The sequence below is a fragment of the Phyllobates terribilis genome, unplaced genomic scaffold, assembly GCF_046119375.1.
Source record: "Phyllobates terribilis strain yellow unplaced genomic scaffold, ASM4611937v1 Scaffold_12__6_contigs__length_324123572, whole genome shotgun sequence".
Taxonomy (NCBI): domain Eukaryota; kingdom Metazoa; phylum Chordata; class Amphibia; order Anura; family Dendrobatidae; genus Phyllobates; species Phyllobates terribilis.
This window is the reverse complement of record NW_027362772.1, coordinates 158,255-186,130: the sequence shown is the minus strand read 5'-3', so window position 1 is coordinate 186,130 and position 27,876 is coordinate 158,255. Positions and strand designations below refer to the sequence as shown.

At 44.3% G+C, this 27,876-nt stretch overlaps 1 protein-coding gene across 1 annotated transcript; it reads left to right on the top strand.

The window, feature by feature from the left end:
• The first annotated feature begins 476 nt into the window (after positions 1 to 476).
• LOC141171856 (uncharacterized) lies at positions 477 to 26,675 on the top strand. The gene is made up of 7 exons (XM_073655485.1): positions 477 to 534; positions 18,953 to 19,102; positions 19,232 to 19,333; positions 19,408 to 19,528; positions 19,612 to 19,700; positions 19,893 to 19,983; positions 22,729 to 26,675. The coding sequence occupies exons 2-7, from the start codon at positions 19,025 to 19,027 to the stop codon at positions 23,835 to 23,837; spliced, it is 1,590 nt and encodes a 529-aa protein (XP_073511586.1). The 5' UTR covers positions 477 to 534; positions 18,953 to 19,024; the 3' UTR covers positions 23,838 to 26,675.
• Positions 26,676 to 27,876: the final 1,201 nt, after the last annotated feature.

Sequence of the window (27,876 nt, the reverse complement as noted above, 5' to 3'; positions counted from 1 at the left end):
ACCACATGCCCCTCACACCAGCCACACAGCCCCCTGGATGTCCCTCTACATACCCCATGCCTCCTCACACCAGCCACACAGCCCCCTGGATGTCCCTCTACATACCCCATGCCTCCTCACACCAGCCACACAGCCCCCTGGATGTCCCTCTACACACCACATGCCCCTCACACCAGCCACACAGCCCCCTGGATGTCCCTCTACATACTCCATGCCCCTCACACCACCCACACAGCCCCCAGGATGTCCCTCTACATACTCCATGCCCCTCACACCAGCCACACAGCCCCCTTTATGCCTCCACAACATTTATTCACATGGTCAGTTCCCCCACCTCAGTCCTCACAGCACAACGCAGAACACGAGCTCCTCATCACCATCCTCCTGTCCCGACACAACGTGCACTGCTACAGCTGCAGGTGGAAGAGCGTCCACTGGACTGAGAAGACCCCGCCCCTTCCGGTGACGTCATGACAGAATGAAATCACTCCTCCCCCTCAGGAGATCAACTCCAATCTAGACGCTACCGTGGAGGTATGTGGAGACCCCATTACTGGAGCAGGGGGCATTAATCCCTTCAGCACTGAGGGTCTCTGGGGGTCTTGTGTTGCCCCTTTATAAGAATCATAAGGTTTCTGTTCTGTTTCCTGTAATAGATACATACGACCCCACTATGGAGACAGGAAGGGAGGACACGTATTGTTCTCAGAGTACAGGACCCCCACAGTGTAATGCCCCCATTATGCCCCTTATACAGGATGTATGATGACCCCCACACAGTGTAATGCCCCCATTATGCCCCTTATGCAGGATGTATGTTGCCCCCACACAGTGTAATGCCCCCATTATGCCCCTTATGCAGGATGTATGATGCCCCCACAGTGTAATGCCCCCATTATGCCCCTTATGCAGGATGTACGATGCCCCCACACAGTGTAATGCCCCCATTATACCCCTTATGCAGGATGTAAGATGCCCCCACATAGTGTAATGCCCCTTATGCAGGATGTACGATGCCCCCACACAGTGTAATGCCCCCATTATACCCCTTATGCAGGATGTATGATGCCCCCACACAGTGTAATGCCCCCATTATGTCCCTTATGCAGGATGTATGATGCCCCCACACAGTGTAATGCCCCCATTATGCCTCTTATGCAGTATGTATGATGCCCCCACACAGTGTAATGCCCCCATTATGTCCCTTATGCAGGATGTATGATGCCCCCCCCACAGTGTAATGCCCCCATTATGCCCCTTATGTAGGATGTATGATGCTCCCACACTGTGTAATGCCCCCATTATGCCCCTTATGCAGGATGTATGATGCCCCCACACTGTGTAATGCCCCCATTATGCCCCTTATGCAGTATGTATGATGCCCCCACACAGTGTAATGCCCCCATTATGCCTCTTATGCAGTATGTATGATGCCCCCACACAGTGTAATGCCCCCATTATGCCTCTTATGCAGTATGTATGATGCCCCCACACAGTGTAATGCCCCCATTATGCCTCTTATGCAGTATGTATGATGCCCCCACACAGTGTAATGCCCCCATTATGTCCCTTATGCAGGATGTATGATGCCCCCCCCCCCACAGTGTAATGCCCCCATTATGCCCCTTATGTAGGATGTATGATGCTCCCACACTGTGTAATGCCCCCATTATGCCCCTTATGCAGGATGTATGATGCCCCCACACTGTGTAATGCCCCCATTATGCCCCTTATGCAGGATGTATGATGCCCCCACACAGTGTAATGCCCCCATTATGCCCCTTATGCAGGATGTATGATGCCCCCACACAGTGTAATGCCCCTTATGCAGGATGTATGATGCCCCCACACAGTGCAATGCCCCCATTATACCCCATATGCAGGATGTATGATGCCCCCACACAGTGTAATGCCCCCATTATGCCCCTTATGCAGTGTGTTTGATGCCCCCACACAGTGTAATGCCCCCATTATGCCCCTTATACAGTATGTATGATGCCCCCACATAGTGTAATGCCCCCATTATGCCCCTTATGCAGGATGTATGTTGCCCCCACACAGTGTAATGCCCCCATTATGCCCCTTATGCAGGATGTATGATGCCCCCACAGTGTAATGCCCCCATTATGCCCCTTATGCAGGATGTACGATGCCCCCACACAGTGTAATGCCCCCATTATACCCCTTATGCAGGATGTATGATGCCCCGACACAGTGTAATGCCCCCATTATGTCCCTTATGCAGGATGTAAGATGCCCCCACATAGTGTAATGCCCCCATTATGCCCCTTATGCAGGATGTAAGATGCCCCCACACAGTGTAATGCCCCCATTATACCCCTTATGCAGGATGTATGATGCCCCCACACAGTGTAATGCCCCCATTATACCCCTTATGCAGGATGTATGATGCCCCCACACAGTGTAATGCCCCCATTATACCCCTTATGCAGGATGTATGATGCCCCCACACAGTGTAATGCCCCCATTATGTCCCTTATGCAGGATGTATGATGCCCCCACACAGTGTAATGCCCCCATTATGCCTCTTATGCAGTATGTATGATGCCCCCACACAGTGTAATGCCCCCATTATGTCCCTTATGCAGGATGTATGATGCCCCCCCACAGTGTAATGCCCCCATTATGCCCCTTATGTAGGATGTATGATGCTCCCACACTGTGTAATGCCCCCATTATGCCCCTTATGCAGGATGTATGATGCCCCCACACTGTGTAATGCCCCCATTATGCCTCTTATGCAGTATGTATGATGCCCCCACACAGTGTAATGCCCCCATTATGCCTCTTATGCAGTATGTATGATGCCCCCACACAGTGTAATGCCCCCATTATGCCCCTTATGTAGGATGTATGATGCTCCCACACTGTGTAATGCCCCCATTATGCCCCTTATGCAGTATGTATGATGCCCCCACACAGTGTAATGCCCCCATTATGCCTCTTATGCAGTATGTATGATGCCCCCACACAGTGTAATGCCCCCATTATGCCTCTTATGCAGTATGTATGATGCCCCCACACAGTGTAATGCCCCCATTATGCCTCTTATGCAGTATGTATGATGCCCCCACACAGTGTAATGCCCCCATTATGTCCCTTATGCAGGATGTATGATGCCCCCCCCCCACAGTGTAATGCCCCCATTATGCCCCTTATGTAGGATGTATGATGCTCCCACACTGTGTAATGCCCCCATTATGCCCCTTATGCAGGATGTATGATGCCCCCACACTGTGTAATGCCCCCATTATGCCCCTTATGCAGGATGTATGATGCCCCCACACAGTGTAATGCCCCCATTATGCCCCTTATGCAGGATGTATGATGCCCCCACACAGTGTAATGCCCCTTATGCAGGATGTATGATGCCCCCACACAGTGCAATGCCCCCATTATACCCCATATGCAGGATGTATGATGCCCCCACACAGTGTAATGCCCCCATTATGCCCCTTATGCAGTGTGTTTGATGCCCCCACACAGTGTAATGCCCCCATTATGCCCCTTATACAGTATGTATGATGCCCCCACATAGTGTAATGCCCCCATTATGCCCCTTATGCAGGATGTATGATGCCCCCACACAGTGTAATGCCCCCATTATGCCCCTTATGCAGAATGTATGATGCCCCCACACAGTGCAATGCCCCCATTATGCCCCTTATACAGTATGTATGATGCCCCCACATAGTGTAATGCCCCCATTATGCCCCTTATGCAGAATGTATGATGCCCCCACACAGTGTAATGCCCCCATTATGCCCCTTATGCAGGATGTATGATGCCCCCACACAGTGTAATGCCCCCATTATGCCCCTTATGCAGGATGTATGATGCCCCCACACAGTGTAATGCCCCCATTATGCCCCTTATGCAGGATGTATGATGCCCCCACACAGTGTAATGCCCCCATTATGCTCCTTATACAGTATGTATGATGCCCCCACACAGTGTAATGCCCCCATTATGCCCCTTATGCAGGATGTATGATGCCCCCCCACAGTGTAATGCCCCCATTATGCCCCTCATGCAGTATGTATGATGCCCCCCCCACAGTGTAATGCCCCCATTATGCCCCTTATGCTGGATGTATGATGCCCCCACACAGTGTAATGCCCCCATTATGCCCCTTATGCAGGATGTATGATGCCCCCACACAGTGTAATGCCCCCATTATGCCCCTTATGCAGGATGTATGATGCCCCCACACAGTGTAATGCCCCCATTATGCTCCTTATACAGTATGTATGATGCCCCCACACAGTGTAATGCCCCCTTTATGCCCCTTATGCAGGATGTGTGATGCCCCCCCACAGTGTAATGCCCCCATTATGCCCCTCATGCAGTATGTATGATGCCCCCCACACAGTGTAATGCCCCCATTATGCCCCTTATGCAGGATGTATGATGCCCCCACACAGTGTAATGCCCCCATTATGCCCCTTATGCAGGATGTATGATGACCCCACACAGTGTAATGCCCCCATTATGCCCCTTATGCAGGATGTATGATGCCCCCACACAGTGTAATGCCCCCATTATGCTCCTTATACAGTATGTATGATGCCCCCACACAGTGTAATGCCCCCATTATACCCCTTATGCAGGATGTATGATGCCCCCCCCACAGTGTAATGCCCCTATTATGCCCCTCATGCAGTATGTATGATGCCCCCCACACAGTGTAATGCCCCCATTATGCCCCTTATGCAGGATGTATGATGCCCCCACACAGTGTAATTGTTATGTTCTGCTACCAAAGCTAAGGAAAGAGAGGAGATCTGTCCCTACTATGAGACTCAGCTGAATCCCTACGATGTAACAGGGAACCTGATCCTGCGATCAGACCTGCTAAAGTCCTAATCTAGTCTGTACGAAGACCTATAGATGTGGGGAGGGAATCCCTACAAGTACTAAGGACTGGGAGGAATATGGGACACCTCCTAACAGAAATAGTAGCAGACAGACGAACAAACAAAATAGATAGAACATAGAGGTCCGTAGACCAAGCAAACTAACAGAGTTAGATACAGAGCACAGGCTAGCTAGAAAGTAGATATACAATGAAGTCCAGCAAAGCCAGAAGGGCGGAGCAGGACTAAATAGGCCAACAAGGTCATGTGACCAGCAAAGGAAAAAAAACCTAACAGCAAGGTTCTAACAGTACCCCCCCTTCTAAGAGGATCCTCCGGATCCCCTAGGACCAGGCTTATCAGGAAATCTCCTGTGAAACGCTCTGATAAGTCTGGACGCGGAAACATCATCTGACCTCACCCAAGAGTTATCCTCGGGTCCGAAACCTTTCCAGGCCACAAGATACTGCGACCCACCAGTCTCTTGGTCTCAGAGATTCCGGGATGACCTGCCAACCGAGATTCGTGACACTCAACAAACAAATCTCTCCTAAAGGTCTCAGGCACAAACAACCTCCCATGAGGAGTGTTAGATGGGGCATTCTCCTGAGCTTTAAGAATCTCATCTTCCAAAACGGAGTCTAAAGCAGCTATCACAACACCTTCTTGTAAAATGTTTTCCTCTTTCTCAGCACCGACTATGGGAGAAAAACTGCGAGACAAGGCATCCGCCTTAACATTCTTAGTACCAGGGATGTAAGTAACGGAGAAATTAAACCGCGAGAAAAACAGTGCCCACCTAGCCTGACGGGCATTCAGGCGCTTGGCAGCATCAAGATATATCAGATTTTTATGATCCGTAAGAACCTGAACGGGAAATTCCGCACCTTCCAAGAAGTGGCGCCAGTGTTCAAATGCGAGTTTAATAGCCAATAATTCCCGATTACCAATATCGTAATTCAATTCAGTCTCCGAAAAATTTTTTGAAAAAAAGGCACAGGGATGTAATCCATCCCCGTTATCCTGAGACAATACTGCGCCAACCCCCACAGAGGAAGCATCAACCTCAACCAAAAACGGCCTAGTAACATCAGGCTGCATAAGGATGGGAGCAGAGGTGAACCTCTCCTTGAGATACACAAAAGCTTCAATGGCCTCAGAAGACCACTGAACCGCATCAGCACCTTTCCTGGTGAGATCAGTCAGAGGTTTGACAATACTAGAAAAATTTTTTATGAACTTTCTATAGTAATTGGCGAAACCCAAAAACCTCTGTATCGATTTCAAACCAATAGGCCTAGGCCATTCCTGCACAGCCTGAACCTTAACCGGATCCATCTCAAAACCTTTGCTGGAGATAATGTAGCCCAAAAAACTAATTCTCTGTACAGCGAACTCACATTTCTCCAGCTTAGCAAAAAGCGAATTGTCCATTAATAACTGTAATACCTCACGCACGCTCCGCCAATGAGACTCCAGATCTGGCGAATAAATCAAAATGTCATCCAAATACACAACCACATTTTTACCGATCAAAGGTCTAAGGATGTCATTAATCAGATTCTGAAAAAATGCAGGAGCATTAGTAAGACCAAAAGGCATAACCAGATTCTCAAAATGACCCACAGGAGTGTTAAAAGCAGTCTTCCATTCATCACCCTCCTTCATGCGCAACAGATTGTATGCCCCCTTAAGGTCAATTTTAGAGAACCACTTGGCCCCCAATAACTGGTTAAACAGATCAGGAATCAATGGCAGTGGGTAAGGATTGCGTACCGTAATTTTGTTAATCTCACGAAAATCCAGACAAGGACGTAAACCGCCGTCCTTTTTTTTTACAAAAAAAAATCCAACCGCCACAGGAGACTTAGAGGGCCTAATGTGACCGGCGGCCAAGCTTGTCTGTATGTATTCCTCCAAAGCCTTCCTCTCAGGAATAGTAAGGTTAAATAAACGACTCTTAGGAAGAGTCGCTCCAGGGACAAATTCAATAGAACAATCATAGTCTCTATGGGGAGGCAAAACCTGCGATTCCTTCTCAGAAAAAACTCTCCAAAAATCCTGAATAGGAACAGGCAATTCTCCCCTATCCAAAGCTGCAATACGCCCGTTACAACACTTGTCATAACATTTATGGCTCCAGGATTTAATTTCACTGATAGACCACTCCAGTACAGGATTGTGAAATTTTAACCAGGGCAAACCCAATATTACTGGAGAAGGCAAGTTATTCAACACTACCAAATCCAATTTCTCATGGTGAACACCATTAATAGTGAGAGGAAATTCACTGACCTTGAGAGTAATATTCTTCAAAGGGGAGCCATCCACAGAAACCACAGCAATGGGGGATGACAAAGGTTCAGGTTTTAAATTGAGTTTTTCCACGAATCCCCCATCAATTACATTCAGTGTAGACCCGCAATCAACAAACACCCGAAATTCCATTAATTTTTCCTGAGCAATCGTGGAAGCAGCTAAAAATATACCCTTGGAATTTAAACAGGCAATACGGGCGTGACTGACCATTTTTTTTTCTTTCTTCATACGAAGCTCACAGCCTTTAATCAAATGACCAGATTTTCCGCAATAGAAACACAAGCCTTGCGAAAAACGACGGTCTTTTTCTTGAGAGCGAGGTGCCACCGATCCAATCTCCATCGGTTCACCACTGTTAGTACACACATTATCATAACCAGAAACTGACATAGCAGAGGATTTGCTCTCATTAACCCTAGCACGCAGTCTTCTATCCACCCGTATAGCTAATTGCATAGCCTGTTGCAAATCTTCAGGTGTAGGATAAGCAATTAGCAGGTCTTTAACCCTTTCACTGAGCCCAGCAAGAAATAGACTTTTCAGAGCAGAATCGTTCCACCCTGTTTGAGTGGACCAACGACGAAAATGTGTACAATATTTTTCCACATTACCCGATCCTTGTTTTAAACGTCTCAACTCAGTCTCAGCTGATGCGACACGGTCAGGATCATCATATAATAGTCCCAAAGCAGAAAAAAAACTATCCACTGATCTGAAGCATGTATCACTAGGTTGCAAAGAAAAGGCCCACTCCTGAGGCTCTTTGCGCAAAAGTGACATTATGAACCCTACGCGCTGGGATTCATCCCCAGAGGACTTAGGTCTCAAACGAAAATACAATAAGCAAGCATTTTTAAATGAAAAAAATTCTCGGTGTTCACCAAAAAACAAATCCGGCAAACATACCTTAGGCTCCAAGAAATGTGCTCCAGGACAGTTACTCACGTGCTGACGGAGCTCGGCCACCTCCAGAGAGAGTCCCTGCAGGCGATGAGCCAAATCCTGAACCGACACCATGATGGAACAGAAAAATCTTTCCTTAGAGAATTTGCTGGCTGGACTTACTGTTATGTTCTGCTACCAAAGCTAAGGAAAGAGAGGAGATCTGTCCCTACTATGAGACTCAGCTGAATCCCTACGATGTAACAGGGAACCTAATCCTGCGATCAGACCTGCTAAAGTCCTAATCTAGTCTGTACGAAGACCTATAGATGTGGGGAGGGAATCCCTACAAGTACTAAGGACTGGGAGGAATATGGGACACCTCCTAACAGAAATAGTAGCAGACAGACGAACAAACAAAATAGATAGAACATAGAGGTCCGTAGACCAAGCAAACTAACAGAGTTAGATACAGAGCACAGGCTAGCTAGAAAGTAGATATACAATGAAGTCCAGCAAAGCCAGAAGGGCGGAGCAGGACTAAATAGGCCAACAAGGTCATGTGACCAGCAAAGGAAAAAAAACCTAACAGCAAGGTTCTAACAGTAATGCCCCCATTATGCCCCTTATGCAGGATGTATGATGCCCCCCACAGTGTAATGCTCCCATTATGCCCCTTATACAGGATGTATGATGCCCACCACACAGTGTAATGCCCCCATTATGCCCCTTATGCAGGATGTATGATGCCCCCACACAGTGTAATGCCCCCATTATGCCCCTTATGCAGGATGTATGATGCCCCCACACAGTGTAATGCCCCCATTATGCCCCTTATGTAGGATGTATGATGCCCCCACACAGTGTAATGCCCCTATTATGCCCCTTATGCAGTATGTTTGATGCCCCCACACAGTGTAATGCCCCCATTATGCCCCTTATGCAGGATGTATGATCCCCCCCACAGTGTAATGCCCCTATTATGCCCCTTATGCAGTATGTATGATGCCCCCACACAGTGTAATGCCCCCATTATGCCCCTTATGCAGGATGTATGATCCCCCCCACAGTGTAATGCCCCCATTATGCCCCTCATGCAGTATGTATGATGCCCCCACACAGTGTAATGCCCCCATTATGCCCCTCATGCAGGATGTATGATGCACCACACAGTGTAATGCCCCCATTATGCCCCTTATGCAGGATGTATGATGCCCCCCACACAGTGTAATGCCCCCATTATGCCCCTTATGTAGGATGTATGATGCCCCCATTATGCCCCTTATGCAGGATGTATGACCCCCCCCCCACAGTGTAATGCCCCTATTATGCCCCTTATGCAGTATGTATGATGCCCCCATTATGCCCCTTATGCAGGATGTATGACCCCCCCACAGTGTAATGCCCCCATTATGCCCCTCATGCAGGATGTATGATGCTCCCACACAGTGTAATGCCCCCATTATGCAGGATGTATGATGCCCCCCACATAGTGTAATGCCCCATTATGCCCCTTATGCAGGATGTATGATGCCCCCACACAGTGTAATGCTCCCATTATGCCCCTTATGCAGGATGTATGATGCCCCCACACAGTGCAATGCCCCCATTATGCCCCTTATGCAGGATGTATGTTGCCCCCACACAGTGTAATGCTCCCATTATGCCCCTTATGCAGGATGTATGATGCCCCCACACAGTGCAATGCCCCCATTATGCCCCTTATGCAGGATGTATGATGCCCCCACACAGTGCAATGCCCCCATTATGCCCCTCATGCAGGATGTATGATGCCCCCCACAGTGTAATGCCCCCATTATGCCCCTTATGCAGGATGTATGATGCCCCCACACAGTGTAATGCCCCCATTATGCCCCTTATGCAGGATGTATGATGCCCCCCACAGTGTAATGCTCCCATTATGCCCCTTATGCAGGATGTATGATGCCCCACACAGCGTAATGCCCCCATTATGCCCCTTATGCAGGATGTATGATGCCCCCACACAGTGTAATGCCCCATTATGCCCCTTATGCAGGATATATGATGCCCCCCACAGTGTAATGCTCCCATTATGCCCCTTATGCAGGATGTATGATGCCCCACACAGTGTAATGCCCCCATTATGCTCATTATGCAGGATGTATGATGCCCCCCCACAGTGTAATTCCCCCATTATGCCCCTTATGCAGGATGTATGATGCCCCCACACAGTGTAATGCCCCCATTATGCCCCTTATGCAGGATGTATGATGCCCCCACAGTGTAATGCCCCCATTATGCCTCTTATACAGGATGTATGATGCCCCACACAGTGTAATGCCCCTTATGCAGGATGTTTGATGCCCCCACACAGTGTAATGCCCCTATTATGCCCCTTATGCAGGATGTATGATGCCCCCACACAGTGTAATGCTCCCATTATCCCTTTATGCAGTATGTATGATGCCCCCACAGTGTAATGCCCCCATTACGCCCCTTATGCCCCCATTACGCCCCTTATGCAGTATGTATGATGCCCCCACAGTACCGCCTGAGATCCTGCAGTTGGAATAATCCCTCTAGAGTTGGTTTTCCCTTTGCCTGCTCCCCTCCATGTATACCCTCGAGCATGTATACATGCATGTAGGGGAGCAGCCGGCCTTACTAGATATCGAGGCTTTGTACAGTAATATACGGCCTGAGGATGGTATCAGAGGAGTAAGATGTTTCTTTAAATCGAGATCAGTACAGTGTAGCAGACATAATGACTTCATGGAAGATCTTCTAAAATTCACTCTTACTTATAACTACTTTCTTATTGACAGGCAGTGCTTCCTCCAGCTCAGGGGTATTGCGATGGGGAGCCCCTGTGCCCCCTCATATGCTAACTTATCCCTGGACTGGTGGGAGGAAACCACAATATTCTGAGATGATTATAAGTGGTGGCATCCATATACTGGGGTATGATACAAATATATTGAGTACATTTTTATCATCTGGTCTGGGTCGAGTGAACAATCTTTTTAATTTGTCGGGGAACTCAACATCAATAGAGTGGGCCTTAGATTTACATCTGAATTTAATTATAATAATAATAATTTTTATTTTTATAGCGCCACAGCACTTTACAATTTTAGGGGGGACTTATACAGACAATACAGACTACAGAATAAGCATAACTCAGATGTTAAAATGAGTGAGGGTCGCAAGCTTACAGTCTATAAGGAAATAGGGGAGACACAAAGGTAAAATGTACATATATTCTATAATACAGCCTTAATATACTAAATAGAGTAAGTACATAACACTACACGAACTGGTCGCCAGCCAGTATGTGTACAGTACAGACAGAGGCTAATCAGTGCATGGATGGTATGAGCATGATTTTGAAGAAAATTTTAATATGGGCCAAACTGGGACAGTTAGATGAGTGTGTTGAGGTGATAGGCCAGTCTAAAGAAATGGGTTTTTATGGCATGCTTAAAACTGTATTAGGAATTAATTGAATTGTCCTGGGTAGTGCATTCCAAAGAATTGGTGCAGCACGTGAGAAATCTTGGAGACTGGAGCGGGAGACTCGGATTATGGAGGATTTTAGATTTAAGTCATTGGCAGAATGGAGGGCACGGGAAGGGTGGTAGACTGAGACGAGGGAGGAGATGTAGAGTGGTGCTGAATCGTGGAGCGCTTTCCGGGTGAGAGTGATAAGTTTATATTGAACTCTGTATTGGATGGGCAACCAGTGCAGTGACTGGCACAGGGAAGAGGCATCGGTGTATCGGTTAGAGAAGATTATGATCCTGGCTGCTGCGATCAGGATGGATTGGAGAGGGGAAAGTTTATAAAGAGGGAGACCGATTAGTAAAGAGTTGCAATAGTCTAGACGAGAATGAATAAGAGCTACAGTAAGAGTTTTTGCCGAGTCAAAGGTAAGACAGTTTCTGATTCTAGAGATGTTTTTGAGGTGTAGATGACACGAGCGAGCGAGTGATTTTATGTGAGGAGTGAAGGAAAGACCTGAATCGAGTATGACCCCAAGACAGTGGGCATGTTGCTGGGAAGTAATGGTGGAGCCACAAACTGAAGTGGCAATATTGGGCACAGGTAGGTTAGTGGAGGGAGGAAATACGAGTAGTTCAGTTTTTGACAGATTCAGTTTTAGATAGAGGGAGGACATAGTGTTAGAGACGGCGGAAAGACAATCACTGGTGTTTTGTAATAATGCAGGGGTGATGTCTGGAGAAGAGGTGTATAATTGGGTGTCATCAGCATAGAGATGGTACTGAAAACCGAATCTGCTGATTGTTTTTCCAATAGAAGCGGTATATAAGGAGAAAAGAAGGGTGCCTAGGACTGATCTTTGAGGAACCCCGACAATAAGGGGAAGGTGAGAGGAAGAGGAGCCAGAAAAAGACTCAGTGAAGGAGCTGTCAGAGAGGTAGATCCACAGTATCGAATGCTGCAGAGAGATCCAGGAGAATCAGCAGTGACTAATAGATTTGGCTGTTAGGAGATCATTAGAGACTTAAGTGAGTGCAGTTTCAGTAGAATGTAAAGGGTCAAGAAGGGAGTTATCTGAGAGATAGCGGATTAGACGGGAGTGGACCAGGAGTTCCAGGAGTTTAGAGATAAAAGGAAGATTGGAAACAGGTCTGTAGCTGGCCGTGCAGTTCTGGTCGAGGGATGTTTTTTTAAGTAACGGATGTACGCTGGCGTGTTTAAAAACGGAGGGAAAAATACCAGATGAGAGGTAGAGGTTGAATATTTTAGTTAGGTGAGTGGTGGTGACAGCTGGAGAAAGGGACTGAAGGAGATGTGAGGGAATAGGGTCACTGGTGCAGGTGGTAGAGCGAGAGGAAGAAAGGAGCCTTGTCACTTCTTCTTCTTTCATGACTGGTTCGAAGTCAGAAAATGAGCAAGATGCAGTGTGGGAGGGAGGAGCATGCATAACATTTGGGGATTGGGAGAAAATTTCCTGTCTGATATGGTCAATTTTTTCTTTGAAATAATTGGACAGATCGTTAGCGCTAAGGTCAGTGGTCGGGCTTTGTGCTGTTTGATTGAGGAGAGAGTGAAAAGTGTAAAACAGGTGTTTTGGCTTTTTGGGCCGTGAGATGATGAGGTTGTTAAAGTAGGTTTGTTTGGAGAGGTGAAGGGCGGAGTTATAGGTTTTAAGCATAAATATATAATGGATCAAATCTTCGGCCAGATTAGATTTTCTCCACAGCCGTTATGCACCTGGAGCACCGCTGGAGAAAACGTGTTTACAGCGTGTGCCAGGGTTGTCCTCATCTGCGCCGAGTTGTTCTCTGTGTATGAGGTGCGGCTTCATCCAGGGCGCATAGCAATATTTCGTTATAATGCTTCAGTGCAGAGTCGGACATGAGAGGGAGGAGATTGGGGCCAATGATGATTGCAACTTTTTAATAAATTTCTGGGTGTTAATGGATTGTATATTTCTGTAAGTGTGGAAAGTGGGGGTGTCTTGAACAGGGTGACAGTTCTTGACAGAGAATGAAAGAAGGTTGTGATCAGAGAGCGGAAGAGGAGCGTTAGTAAAGTCATGTATTAAACAGAGCCGGGTGAAGATCAAGTCAAGAGTATTTCCATTTTTATGTGTAGGAGAATTAGTAAGCTGTGAGAGGCCGAAGGAGGAAGTTAGCGATAAAAGATGAGCTGCAGATGGGGAGAATGGATCACCATTTGGGATGTTAAAGTCTCCCATGATGAGAGTGGGGATGTCATAGGATAGAAAGTTTGGAAGCCAAGTGGCAAAATCATCCACAAACTGACGCGAGGGGACACGAGGGGCCCGGAGGGCGATAGACAACCGGCACTTTAAGGGAGAAGGGCCAGTAGAGTCTGACTCTGTGGTCCTCAAAAGAAGGGAAGATAAGTGAGGGTACTGAGGATATAACCTGAAAAGTACATTTTGTTTAAAAGAGCAGACCAACACCAATTATTACCAGTTGCCGTTCCAGTATGTACTGATCAAGAAAGATTGAAATGGGACCCTAGGAACACTCATCTACCATAAACCTTCAAGCACTAATAAACTATTGAAGTGGGATAACCACCCCCCCCCCATCCCCATACAAAGAGGAAAACCCAAGGGCCAATTTTTACGGTTGAGAAAGTACTGCTCGAATGTCACAGATTTTAATATACAGGCAATAGACCTGAACACCAGATTAAGGGATAAAGGGTACTCATGGTACATTTTCGACTCCGCATCATCGTTTGCAGAAAAATGGGAGAGAGAGACACTCCTCCATACCAAGCCAAGAGACCAAGAAGAAGATTGGACTACACGAGTAAGAAAAACTTATGACAATCAGAGTGACTGTATCTTTCATATTCTCAGCAAACACTGGGATATACTTGTGGTCGACCCGAACCTGAGGGTGCTGTGGAATCTACTCCCACAATAACTTTCAGAAAGAGTTGGTCAATTAGGGACCATGCACAGTTTCTATAAAAAACCTGCACCCAAGGGGACTTGGCTAGATAGAAGAATCTGCGGTTTCTTTAGATCTGGAGAATGTTGTACATGTAATTGGATGAGACAATGTAAATCTTTCTCAAGTTCCTCTATGGTTAAAATCTTTTTCCAGTGGGATTATTCCAGCTGTAAAACTTCAGGACTAGTATATATGGCCACATGCACCTGCCCTCTAGAATATGTAGACAACATCAAGAGGGAGTCTAGGAGGAGAGTAGGGGAGCATTTGGGTGATATATGCCATGGTCGGGAGATCCCATTAGTGAGACACATGAACAGTGCACATCGAGGTGAACCCGGAGACCTCTCCTTTTGTATCATTGAGGTGGTTAAACCCAATGTGAGAGGAGGTGATCACAATAGATGTATCCTCTGAAAGGAAAGTGAGTGGATTGTTAGACTGGATTCACGAGCCCCTAAGGGACTCAATGAGCAAATTTCCTATGCCTGTTTTGTGTGAATAATGCCCCATTCTGGATTATATTTTTGGATTTTATGCTCTACCCATTGCTAGTCAGTTCCCTGTGAATGGGGTTCACATATTGTTGTACTTCACCGAGATATCTGAGCTTCTATATCAGAATTATTACTTACCAATTATATTCCACTTATACTATTTCGTCATTGACAAATGTGGTGATCCTTGTGTATCTCTAATTGTGCAATAGAGGTCAAGTTTGACCATTTAGGAATATACTGTGGGCCACCATCCCATATTTTTTGTAGTGATAAAGTAGATCTACATGCCTATTACATGATGGGAGGATGTGCAGTACTTGTTTTTAATCTCTCATGATGCTGATCTCAGAGATAGGATTTTTCTATGTTGGTGGTATGTAATCCAATACCATATGCGTTCCGGCGTGGAACGCATGCTTCCGGACATGCGCATGCGCAGATAGGAGACCGTGATGCACTCCGGCATGGAACGCACATGTCCGGGCACGTTTTAGCTTTCTGCCCGCCCGTTGTTTTGTGCTGGATTGTGGGGCGTTCTTGAGAATTTATTTTTGTTCCATCTTTCTTTAGTTGATCCCACTGATGCATCAGATAAGTCCTCAGAGAATTATAATTAGAGGAACCCATGGACACATTAGGATTTGTGAAGCTGACCTCCGCTCTCCTCTATTTCCTTTGAATTTATTGTGTGACCTGTATTTCTGAACAGTAGCTCCTGGTTTGTTTCATTTCCATGTGTAAATTGAATTTGACTCGTAGTCTTTGATATCTCTCTCAATCTTAGTTTTTTGATGTCTGAGATGGCATCCTCCAGACTTTGTAAATTCTTTTGCATATTTTGTTTGAGTTTTGGATCCAAAAGGGCTTCTACACCAGGCGGAATAAGCAAGAAACAAATATCAAGCGCAATGTAACTTGGTTATCCTATAAGGGTTTTTTTAAATGTGGCCATACACCCTGTAAAACATGCAACTATGTTAATAAAACCGACACATTTGAAGAAAACCTAACGGTACAGCAATTTTCAATACACAATTTCATCAATTGTAACACTATAGGGGGTCATTTATTTAATAGAGTGTATAGAGAGTTAGCTACAATACGTGGGATGCACGTCAGGTCCGCTAAAAAAATGTATTGGAAGACATTAATCTATTAAGATATTTGGCAGTCGGCACCACACAATCTAAATCACTGAAATATGGTACGTTGTGCAATGGTAACTGTGCAACAAAGCACTTAAAGAAGTAGGTAGAGAAAAGCTTGCACAGTGAGATAATGCACATCCAAAAATAATAAGAATTACTGCAAATAATAAATACAATAGCAACTTTATTTCATGTAGGGGACACACAAGTGGTTAAAAAACATACGACCCCTGACGAAGCTACTGTAGTAGCGATACACATAGGACATGGATACCTACGGAGGGAGTCCACTGTAGAGAGGTAAGCCCTATGCGTATCGCTACTACAGTAGCTTCGTCAGGGGCTGTATTTCTCTTGCTGATCAAAAAGGTCATAGTATTTGTATAACCCCGAATGCTGAATTATATTCGTTTGGAAACAATCATGTTTACTGTGCTAATGACAAATTGTACTAAGTCAGCTGAAAGTTTATTTACAACAGCCCTTGTGATACCAACTATATAAATAGATTAGCTCAAACAATGATAGGTGATCCCTGCACCTATACCTCTTTTACCTGGGCTTTATGACCTCACACAGATGTAAATATAAACAGGGGTGTCTGTAGTGCTGTAGACTGAATGAAATTTGGGACAGAGAATCACGGAACATCAGAAGGACTTTGGAAGGAGAATGGGAGACATCCTTCAGGAAAGTAGATGGATTGCATGGCATCTAAAGAGACACAGATTTGTATTCTACATGATTCTAGTCTAAGGGTATTAGCCCTCACTGGAAAGTTTCAGATCTACTCCATTAACCATCAGAGAGACCATGGATACTTTTGGGAAGTCCAAGAGAGGACGAAAAAGTCACTTGGCCCCATGGATATGCTGTTTTGGTGTTGCTAGGAGGGACCCACCGGTCACCTAGAACCCATGGAGACATTTGGAGTTGCCAGGAGGGACCCACCGGTCATCTGGTCCCATGGAAACTCTCGGAGAGGCCAGGATGGGACCATCGGGTCTCCTGGTCTTGTACCTCGATGGACTGTTGACTTCCTAAGCTTGCCTCTACCTTCTCTCTGTGGGGGCCCACCAGAAGCGGAGGGCCACTGGTTGAGGTAGTTGGCCCTGGAAGTCTCCAAAGTCGCAGCTGTTCTATCCCAGGCGGGCGGAGATGGAAGAATGAAACTGTGTAATGTACCATCTTGGGTATTTGCTGGACTGTTCTGTATGTTTAATGTCCGCTTTGTGGTTGGTTCAATAAAGTATTGCCACTCTGTTTTACCCTCACCCTGTGTTGTTTGAGTAGCGTTACGCCCACAGAAGACCCCGGGTCTTCACAGTCCCTGACCAGGGTGGCTCATGCTGTGTTCTACAGACAAGGTGCATTAAATAAACAGTGAGCTGACCTCCCTCTCCATTTTCTCATTATATGCATGTTTTCCTTATAGTGACAAATATTTATTTTTGCTAAAACTGTGATATTTTCATTTTAAAACTTTTTTTAAACCTTTTTTATAAACTTTTTAAAATACCTCTCATTAGTGCCATCATACAACACAGAAGCCTTTGATTGCTCAGGTGATGCACTGTACTACTGTAGTGCCGTGTATTATCACTGCCTGTCAGTGTAATACTAACTGCCCCATACACGAGATAAGTGTTGGCTGAAGGATCATTTGGCAGACGGCTATCTCTCCAGATTCCCCCATACACAAATATTCCAGCTTTCCTGTGGTTTGTATGACTGATTGCATCATCTGTAGGGAGGTCCCAAATACATTATATAGTCAACCAAAATCAGTGCTTCCATGTAACTTTAGTCTAATGTTTATGGAGGCGCTAAAAAGTAAGTTATGGAACTCTGCCTCTGGCCCGGCCTAATAGACTTTTGTACATTACAGGCCCAGTACTTGGGGGAGGAGGGCATTCACCCGAACTCTGTCACACTTTCTTAGATGCCATGTTTGCTTTTTGCAGGAGCAAGTGGTTAAACTGCCAGGTATTTTATTGCAGCCGCACCTGTGCCATCCCTGAGGTGTACATCTATGTTCTGGTGCCCAAAAGAGTTCATAACATGTTAAAAAATTACAAAATGTGTCTTCTGCTTTTTGCATGTTTTTTCTTTTTACAAGAATTGTTGGTGCAAATTTTCTTTTGAAACATTTTAATATCTGCTTTTTTCTGGGTTTTTTCTTGTAATATAGGAAAGCCTAAGGCTAGAAATGAAACCCATAATACACTGTACATGTAGACTTTAGTATCAAATAATTTCTGTCCGCGGCATTTGTGCAAACAAAACAGCTTTTATAAAAGCCTCAAACTTCTGTGTGTGAATCAGGCATGAGATCTAACTTGATAGAAGATTACAGTTCGGGGAAGACGGGAAACATTCATACAGATGGCCAGTGGTGATGTAGTCAGTGACGGACTGTCTCCAAATATGGTTTTAGATCCGTAGTAGAAGATGTTTCCTCATCATGAAGTAGTTATTTCTTATGTCACGTGAAATAAATATCTCCTGAAGTATTGCTAATGCCAATTCCAGTGACGGAAAATGAGACGAAAATTAGCGTTATGGAAGGTGAGTCTATGAGAAACGTATTCAGCTGCAGACTTCGAGGAAGAAACTGCTTGTTGTCTGTGGCCTAAAATATGTAGGTTTTATTACTAGATGTAAAGAAAAAACTAAATAAAAAATAATAAATCTCCTCATATGTTTCCCTTATTGTCTCCAGTAATTGTATTATTATACAGGATTTTTATGATGTCACATCGGCTCATCTTCTTCTCGTTCAGGTCTCTACAATACCGGATCCTCTCAGTGAAAATCGTCTATATAAGAAAATTTTCCTGATTTACCCATCAACGATGGATATAGACAGGGATAAGATGGTGGAGAGGATATTACACCTCACCCTAGAGATCCTCTTCTGGCTTACTGGAGAGGTGAGAGATTCTGATGACGTCACATTACATCATTCTTATCTATGGGAATAACAGATGGACAGAACTGGAGAGGTGAGGACTCTGGAAATGTCTGTAGTGAGATTTATAAATGTGTCTCTCCATAACCAGAGATTAATCACGGGGCCGCCACCTCACCCCCTGATACATGAGGACATCAATGACCAGATCCTAGAACTCGCCTACAAGATGATTGAGCTTCTGACTGGAGAGGTGACATTGCTGGGACATTATACAGTAACATTATAAAGGGATCGGGGAGATGACGGTATCATTGTATGTGTCAGATTCCTATAAGGTGTCAGGATGTCGCTGTCTATTTCTCCATGGAGGAGTGGGAGTATTTAGAAGGACACAAAGATCTGTACAAGATCATGATGGAGGTTCCCCAGCCCCTCACATCACCAGGTAATAGACAGGACTAAATACACACGGCCTATAATTATCAGTATGTAAAGAATGAATTCAGTCCCTGTATGTGTTTCCTCCAGATCTATCCAGTAAGAGGACAACACCAGAGAGATGTCCCCGTCCTCTTCTTCCACAGAGCTGTAAACAAGAAGTTCCCAATGTTCCTCAGGTAGATAGAAGATGTCATGAGTTTTCCCCTATGATGTGTAGACGGTTGTAAAAGTCATGTCTTCAGTCTTGTTTTATCCACCATTAATATGTTTTATATTTGTGTAATGAGAACGTTGGAGATGGCAGGATTAGAGCTGATCATTGATGTGACTTCTCCATCTGTCTGTGACTTTTATAATATTTGTTTCAGGGTGAAGATCTGACCCATATTAATACTACAGAGACATATGTGAGGGGTGATGAGCGGTGTAAGGAGGAGATTCCTACATATGACTACCCAGGTGAGTCGTAACCACTAAATGCTGAGAAGTCACAGATTCTTCTCAGTCACCGGCTGTGGCTGCTTCATCGGTCGTGTAGTCCGGCCGTATCACAATCATGTGATCACCATTTTGCCGCTAGACCACAACATTCTCCTCCGTCCAAAAATATTCAATTTACTTTGTGTAATTGTGAAAGCCTTTTTCTATAGAAATTATAACCTGGAGGATCCACCTACCCCCTGGGATTAGTAGACGCTGACCGTTACCTGACAAGGTCTGTAAACTACAAAGCCAAATGACAGCGTACGTAGAAAGTGCTGACAAGTGAGAAAATCACTTGAAGAAAAATATTCTGATGGGCCTGTAAGAGAAAGCGGAGGGTAATGATGCTGTTGGTTTCCTAGATCCCTGATATCTTATTAGATGAATCTACCTTCTCTCCGTTCTGTGCTGCTGAATGTCTTCATATGGTCCCTACAAGACCAGGTCCAGTCTTTCTGGCTAAACTTCACTTTCTTGATCAACAACATTAAATGTGCAGTGAGGCCAAGTGTGAATTTCTGTACATTTCTATTAGATGGTCATTGTCCTGGTGAATTTTTTTTTATATAACTTGCCTTTATTTACAGACAGTTTAAGTAGAAATGTTCAAAAATATAAAATTCAAGGCTTTTTTATTAAAAAATAATTAATAATGGTGCGGTGCTTTCCAAATGGCTGAAGCAGGGAGCAGATTACTCCAGCTGGACAGCACACACACCCATACTGCCAGCCTGGAGGGTACTACTGGTCCCAGGTTACCTAATCTTAGTGGCTGGACAGAGCCTGCGCCTTTTACTCCATATTTGGGAGGCAGAATGAACAAAAGGTTGAACACCACGCTCCACTGCTTCATTCTATGAGGTTTTCTATTAGATGGTCATTGTCCTGGTGAATTTTTTTTTATATAACTTGCCTTTATTTACAGACAGTTTAAGTAGAAATGTTCAAAAATATAAAATTCAAGGCTTTTTTATTAAAAAATAATTTCCCTTTATCCTGACTTTTCAATTTCTTTTAAAACCGACTATCTTCAAACAGGATTGCGATAACCTACACAAGAAACATTACACCTGTGCCATGATATATCTCTAAGCTGTGCGTGGCTGATGGCTGTAATATACATTCACGCCGGCAGGAGATGTGGTGGCATGGCTCGAGCCCTGGTTTCATGGATTCACTCCACGTCATAAATAGTGTTGAGTGAATTTGTTTGGCATTTCAAATTTGGGTTCTTGTTCGGGGTTCCGGCTTGTTTGCGCACATTTGCGTGACAGCGTGGCAAATCAGGGATGTTCGTGGGTGGAGCCGATTTTTTTGGTGCGAACAAGCCGGAACCCCGAACCCAAATTTGAAATGTCGAACAAATTCACTCAACACTAATCAGAAATTCCATTATATTTTCAATCCTAAGAAATTCAGATTCCTGCACAATCTCTCCTGAAATGGGGGCACTAATACTTTCTCTACTCTTCTAGTCAGGACTCATCATACCTCCAATGGTCCACCATAAATGAGCCAACTCCAGTTTAGTGTTGGATTTCTCCCTTCATACATACGACGTTGTTGGGGATGTTACATGTTTATATATTCTTTCTTTTTTTACAAGTTCATTCTGTATGATAGTCTGATTGTGGTGGGATCGGCCGGCCTCACTTATGTGAGTCTTTAACTCCCTGGTAGTCTTTGAATAAAGATCTCCATTGCCTCTTCCAAATACCAGAGATCTAAATTTAAGACACCTCAGCTCTGCAGTATTGTAAAAAACTTCACTTTAAATGTCTAATATTTCTTCTTGACACTCATCTGACAGAAAATATTGTCCCTTACGATAGTTTAGATTGCCAATAGCCACCGAGCCCCAGACTCTAATTACCCCAGAGAGGTTTCACCACTAGTTACTCATTTTTCTCTGATGAAGACTGTTGAGTTTGATCATTTCAGTAGATGTGTTATTGTCTATACTCAGTTTTTGACTTCAGTAATCCTCTGGTTTAACCCCTTCCTACAGACAGTTTTATGTTCCTAATCAGGTTCCATTTTTCAAATCTGAAGTGTGTCACTTTATGTGGTGATAACTTTGAATTCTTCACAAAGGATAATAGGAAACAAATGGACCTTACAGAGACCCCTAGGCTTGGGCCATGGTGTTACCTGCTGTTCTGTGGAGTGAGATGGGAAGAAGAATAGTCAGGTAGCCGGATCACAACCAGGAGGGCAGAGAAAGTACAAAATCAGAAGACACAAGAGTAGTCAGTAAACGGGCCGGGGTCACACCAAGAACCAAATACACAAGCCGGGAGCTGATCACAGAGGACTGAACCAGAGGAGAACAAGGCTGGATCTGGCAGCTTCCGGCAATATGCTTCCAGCTTTAGTAGGGTGCGGTGCTTTCCAAATGGCTGAAGCAGGGAGCAGATTACTCCAGCTGGACAGCACACACACCCATACTGCCAGCCTGGAGGGTACTACTGGTCCCAGGTTACCTAATCTTAGTGGCTGGACAGAGCCTGCGCCTTTTACTCCATATTTGGGAGGCAGAATGAACAAAAGGTTGAACACCACGCTCCACTGCTTCATTCTATGAGGTTTTCTATTAGATGGTCATTGTCCTGGTGAATTTTTTTTTATATAACTTGCCTTTATTTACAGACAGTTTAAGTAGAAATGTTCAAAAATATAAAATTCAAGGCTTTTTTATTAAAAAATAATTATTCTTGGCAGATAACTGTACCCAGAGATCAGAGGGACAGCTGACATCTTCAATTTTCAAATCAGACGTTTTTCAGATCCCACAGGATACAATTGAAGTGAATACCATTACTCCAGATATCCCATTATCCCTTCACAGCAAAGATCTGTCATCTGATCCTATGAAACAGGTCCTGTCTTCTGATTCATTACTGACTACTAAGGAAAATCATAGTCACAAAATAAGCATTAAAAAACAAACTGCTCCTAAAGCAAAGAAGCCATTTTCAGGTTCAGAATATAGAAATAGTTTTCCTCTCAAAAAGTCTTTTCTTAAACATCAAAATATTCACACAGCGAAGAATAGATTTTCTTGCTCCAAGTGTGGGAGATGTTTTAATCGGAAATCAAATCTTGTTAGGCATGAGATAACTCACACAGTAGAGAAGCCATTTTCCTGTTTAGAATGTGGGAAATGTTTTCTACAGAAATCAACTCTTATCAAACATCAGAGAACTCACACAGGGGAGAAGCCTTTTCCATGTTCAGAATGTGGGAAATGTTTTGTTCAGAAATCAAATCTTATCGCACATCAGAGAACTCACACAGGGGAGAAGCCTTTTCCATGTTCAGAATGTGGGAAATGTTTTGCAAAGAAATCAAATCAGATCACACATCAGAGAACTCACACAGGGGAGAAGCCTTTTCCATGTTTAGAATGTGGAAAATGTTTTAACCAGAAATCTAGTTTTCTTAAGCACCAGAGAACCCACACAGTGGAGAAGCCTTTTTCATGTTCAGATTATGGCAAATGTTTTGTACAGAAATCATATCTTAATATACATCAGAGAACTCTTACAGGGGAGAAGCCATTTTCATGTTCAGAATGTGGGAAATGTTTTACAGACAAATCAACTCTTATCAAACATCAGAGAACTCACACAGGGGAGAAGCGTTTTCCATGTTCAGAATATGGAAAATGTTTTAACCAGAAATCTGATTTTGTTAAGCACCAGAGAACCCACACAGGGGCGAAGCATTTTTCATGTTCAGATTGTGGGAAATGTTTTAACCAGAAAGCGCATCTTGATAACCACCGGAGAACCCACACAGGGGAGAATGCTGCAACTACACACAACTAGTCTCTGTACAGACAAGAAAGGCCCTAGCTGCACAACTAATAACGCCACCACGGACCTAACTCCCTAATAAGCCGTTGAGGAGTTTCTCATACCTCCTGAGGAACCAGAGGGGAGGCTGCAACACACTGTCAACAAGGGGAAAGTAAAGTATGAAGACCCATGACCTAGGACGCAAACCCAGCTTTCTGACACTAGGCACTAAATTGTGACCCAAAATCCTTTGCTAATCTTCAGATTTCATGATGTCTTGCACACAGGCAAGGCACCTAGTGCCAGAGGCAGCAAAACAACCCCAAAACACCTTTGAACCTCCACCATATTTGACTGTATGGGTTGTAAATTTATTGATTATGCTGCGCACCTTGGACAAAGGAACATGCGGATCCCTAAAGATGGACTTATAACCTTGAAATTGTTGATATTTTTCAACAATTTTGGTTCTCAAGTCCTCAGACAGTTCTCTTCTCCTCTTTCTGTTTTCTTCATGCTTAGTGTGGCACACATATGCACACAATGCAAAGATTGAATCAACTTCTCCCTTTTTTTATCTAGTTTTAGTTGTGATTTTCATATTGCCCACACCTGTTACTTGCCACAATTGCGTTTGAACAAGCTTCACATGCTTGAAACAAAGTTGTTTACCCACAATTTTGGCAAGGTGCCAACAATTTTTTCCGGCCTATTTTGTGTGAAATTATGTTCAATTTGCCTTTTTTTCTCTGTTTTCTTGTGTTGTTCCAATACACGCAAAGGAAATAAACGTGTATAACAAAACATGTAATTGCAATAATTTTCTGGGAGAATTGCTTCATTTTCTGTAACAATTTCAAGGGATCGAACACTTTTCACCATGACATGTTTTTGTTGCCTTTTTAATTTGTTGCAGCATTTCATCCTCTACGTGTTCAGCTATATTAGGAGGCTTGTAGCAAACTCCAATTAGCAGCTTTCCATTATTGCCATGTCCATGTACATTTACCCAGACTGATTCTACATCAGGAATGTAAAACTCACAACATGAAAACTTTGACAAAGTCGTGGGCCAACCAGTATACAGTATAATGGGCCCCACATCCTCCTCCATACATAAGAAACAAGAGGAAAAAACTTCAAGTCAGAGTCCCATATAATAGTGAAAAAATTACAAAATGTTATTAATTATAATTTATACAGGAAAAAAATATGAATCGCAGAAACAGACAGTTAATAGTAAAACAATGGAGGAGCACTAATGAGGAGCATGAGACAAATTAACATGATTCTTTTCTGATGTAAATACATAATTGGGCTGCCAAAAAATAAGAATATATTGTTAAAATGCAGTGAAGCATTCAATAAAAGTGCAGGTGCTTGTGAGGTAGGTCAGAAGTAGTTGCTATATAAGAGGTTAGTCACACCGCTGTCTATATATAGGTACTAATATAGATAGCTCATACTGGGGACAGCAGATCTTTATAAGTGGTATCAGTGCTCTGACCTCTTAGGCTACAGGGTAAAAGTATATCCTAATACATATTAAAGCCTAGAAAATGCATCTAAGTAGGAAAAAAGATTAAAGAACGGCAGCAAAAAGAGTGTAGCATGAACCCTATAGAATACTTACAGCCACAGTGGATGTGAATACGCCCCTCAATTGCGCTCACCCTGATGCGCGTTTCGGCACGGCTGCCTTCATCAAGAGGTGGCGTCAGTGTAGGTGGGTAGGGTTTAAAAAGGGCCCTTGAGCCAATAGAAAAGGGGGTGTGTAGTCTCACGTCCAATGGGTGTGGGGAGGGCGTGGCATGACACATGGCAATCACCGCTACACCGCCGCATCCATGGCAAACGCGTCATATGATCCATCATGCCGGAAGCACGTGGGAAACCACGTGACTGAGCGTCATGGAGCACAGATTGATACGGCCAATGAGGACACCACAGAGAACAGTGAAGCTTGAAGTATAACACGATTATATGAGATCATAGTATAAATGCATAATAAGATATAAGAAAATATCTATCAAAATATCGATCTATAAATGCGAAATATATATAAATTATATTCTATTATATATATAAAATATACAGAAATTATTAACTACTACCCAACCATACTACACTGCACAAAAAATAAAGGGAACACTTAACAGAATATAACTCCAAGTAAATCATACTTCTGTGAAATCAAACTGTCCACTTAGGAAGCAACACTGATTGACAATCAATGTCAGATGCTGTTGTGCAAATGGAATAGACAATAGATGGAAATTATTGGCAATTATCAAGACACCCTCAATAAAGGAGTGGTTCTGCAGGTGGGGACCACAGACCACATCTCAGTACCAATGTTTTCTGGCTGATGTTTTTGTCACTTTTGAATGTTGGCTGTGCTTTTACAGTCGTGGTAGCATGAGACGGACTCTGCAACCCACAGAAGTTGCTCAGGTAGTGTAGCTCATCCAGGATGGCACATCAATGCGAGCTGTGACAAGAAAGTTTGCTGTGTCTGTCAGCTTAGTGTCCAGAGGCTGGAGGCGGTATCAGGAGACAGGCAAGTACACCAGGAGACGTGGAGGAGGCCGTAGAAAGGCAACATCCCAGCAGCAGGACCGCTACCTCCGTCTTTGTGCAAGGAGGAACTGGAAGAACACTGCCAGAGCCCTGCAAAATGACCTCCAGCAGGCCACAAATGTGCATGTGTAGCACAAACGGTTAGAAACCGACTCCATGAGGGTGGTATGAGGGCCCGACGTCCACAGATTGGGTTGTGCTCACAGCCCAAGACCGTGCAGGACACTGTGCTCTTCATGGATGAAAGCAAGTTCACATTGAGCACATGTGACAGACGTGACAGAGTCTGGAGACGCCGTGGAGAGCGATCTGCTGCCTGCAGCATCCTTCAGCATGACCGGCTTGGCAATGGGTCAGTAATGGTGTGGGGTGGCATTTTTTTGGAGGGCCGGACAGCCCTCCATGTGCTCACCAGAGGTAGCCTGACTGCCATTAGGTACCGAGATGAGATTCTCAGACCCCTTGTGAGACCATATGCTGGTGCGGTTGGCTCTGGGTTCCTCCTAATACATGACAATGCCAGACCTCATGTGGCTGGAGTGTGTTAGCAGTTCCTGCAAGATGAAGGCATTGAAGCTATGGACTGGCCGCCCGTTCCCCAGACCTGAATCCGATTGAGCACATCAGGGACATCATGTCTCGCTCCATCCAGCAACGTCACATTGCACCACAGACTGTCCAGGAATTGGCTGATGCTTTAGTCCAGGTCTGGGAGGAGATCCCACAGGAGACCATCCGCAACCTCATCAGGAGCATGCCCAGGCGTTGCAGGGAGGTCATACAGGCACGTGGAGGCCACACACAATACTGGGCCTCATTTTGACTTGTTTTAAGGACATTACATCAAAGTTGGATCAGCCTGTAGTGTGTTTTTCCACTTTAATTTTGGGGATGACTCCAAATCCAGGCCTCCATTGGTTAATAAATTTAATTTCCATTGATGATTTTTGTGTGATTTTGTTGTCAGCACATTCAACTTTGTACAGAACAAAGTATTCAATGAGAATATTTCATTCATTCAGATCTAGGATGTGTTATTTGAGTGTTCCCTTTAGTTTTCTGAGCAGTGTATATATGTATATATATATATATATATATATATATATATATATATATATATATATATATATATATATATATATATATACAGTGCTGGCCAAAAGTATTGGCACCCCTGCAATTCTGTCAGATAATACTCAGTTTCTTCCTGAAAATGATTGCAATCGCAAATTCTTTGGTCTTATTCTCTTCATTTAATTTGTCTTCAATGAAAAAAAGACAAAAAGAATTGTCCTAAAGCCAAATTGGATATAATTCCACACCAAACCTAAAAAAGGGGGTGGACAAAAGTATTGGCACCCTTTGAAAAATCATGTGATGCTTCTCTAATTCGTGTAATTAACAGCACCTGTAACTTACCTGTGGCACCTAACAGGTGTTGGCAATAACTAAATCACACTTGCAGCCAGTTAACATGGATTAAAGTTGA

Coding starts and splice junctions, on each gene's coding strand:
- LOC141171856 (XM_073655485.1), top strand. CDS start 19,025: ATGGATATAGACAGGGATAAGATGGTGGAGAGGATATTACACCTCACC. Junction 19,529..19,611: donor CCAGCCCCTCACATCACCAG/GTAATAGACAGG, acceptor TGTTTCCTCCAG/ATCTATCCAGTAAGAGGACA. Junction 19,701..19,892: donor AAGTTCCCAATGTTCCTCAG/GTAGATAGAAGA, acceptor TATTTGTTTCAG/GGTGAAGATCTGACCCATAT.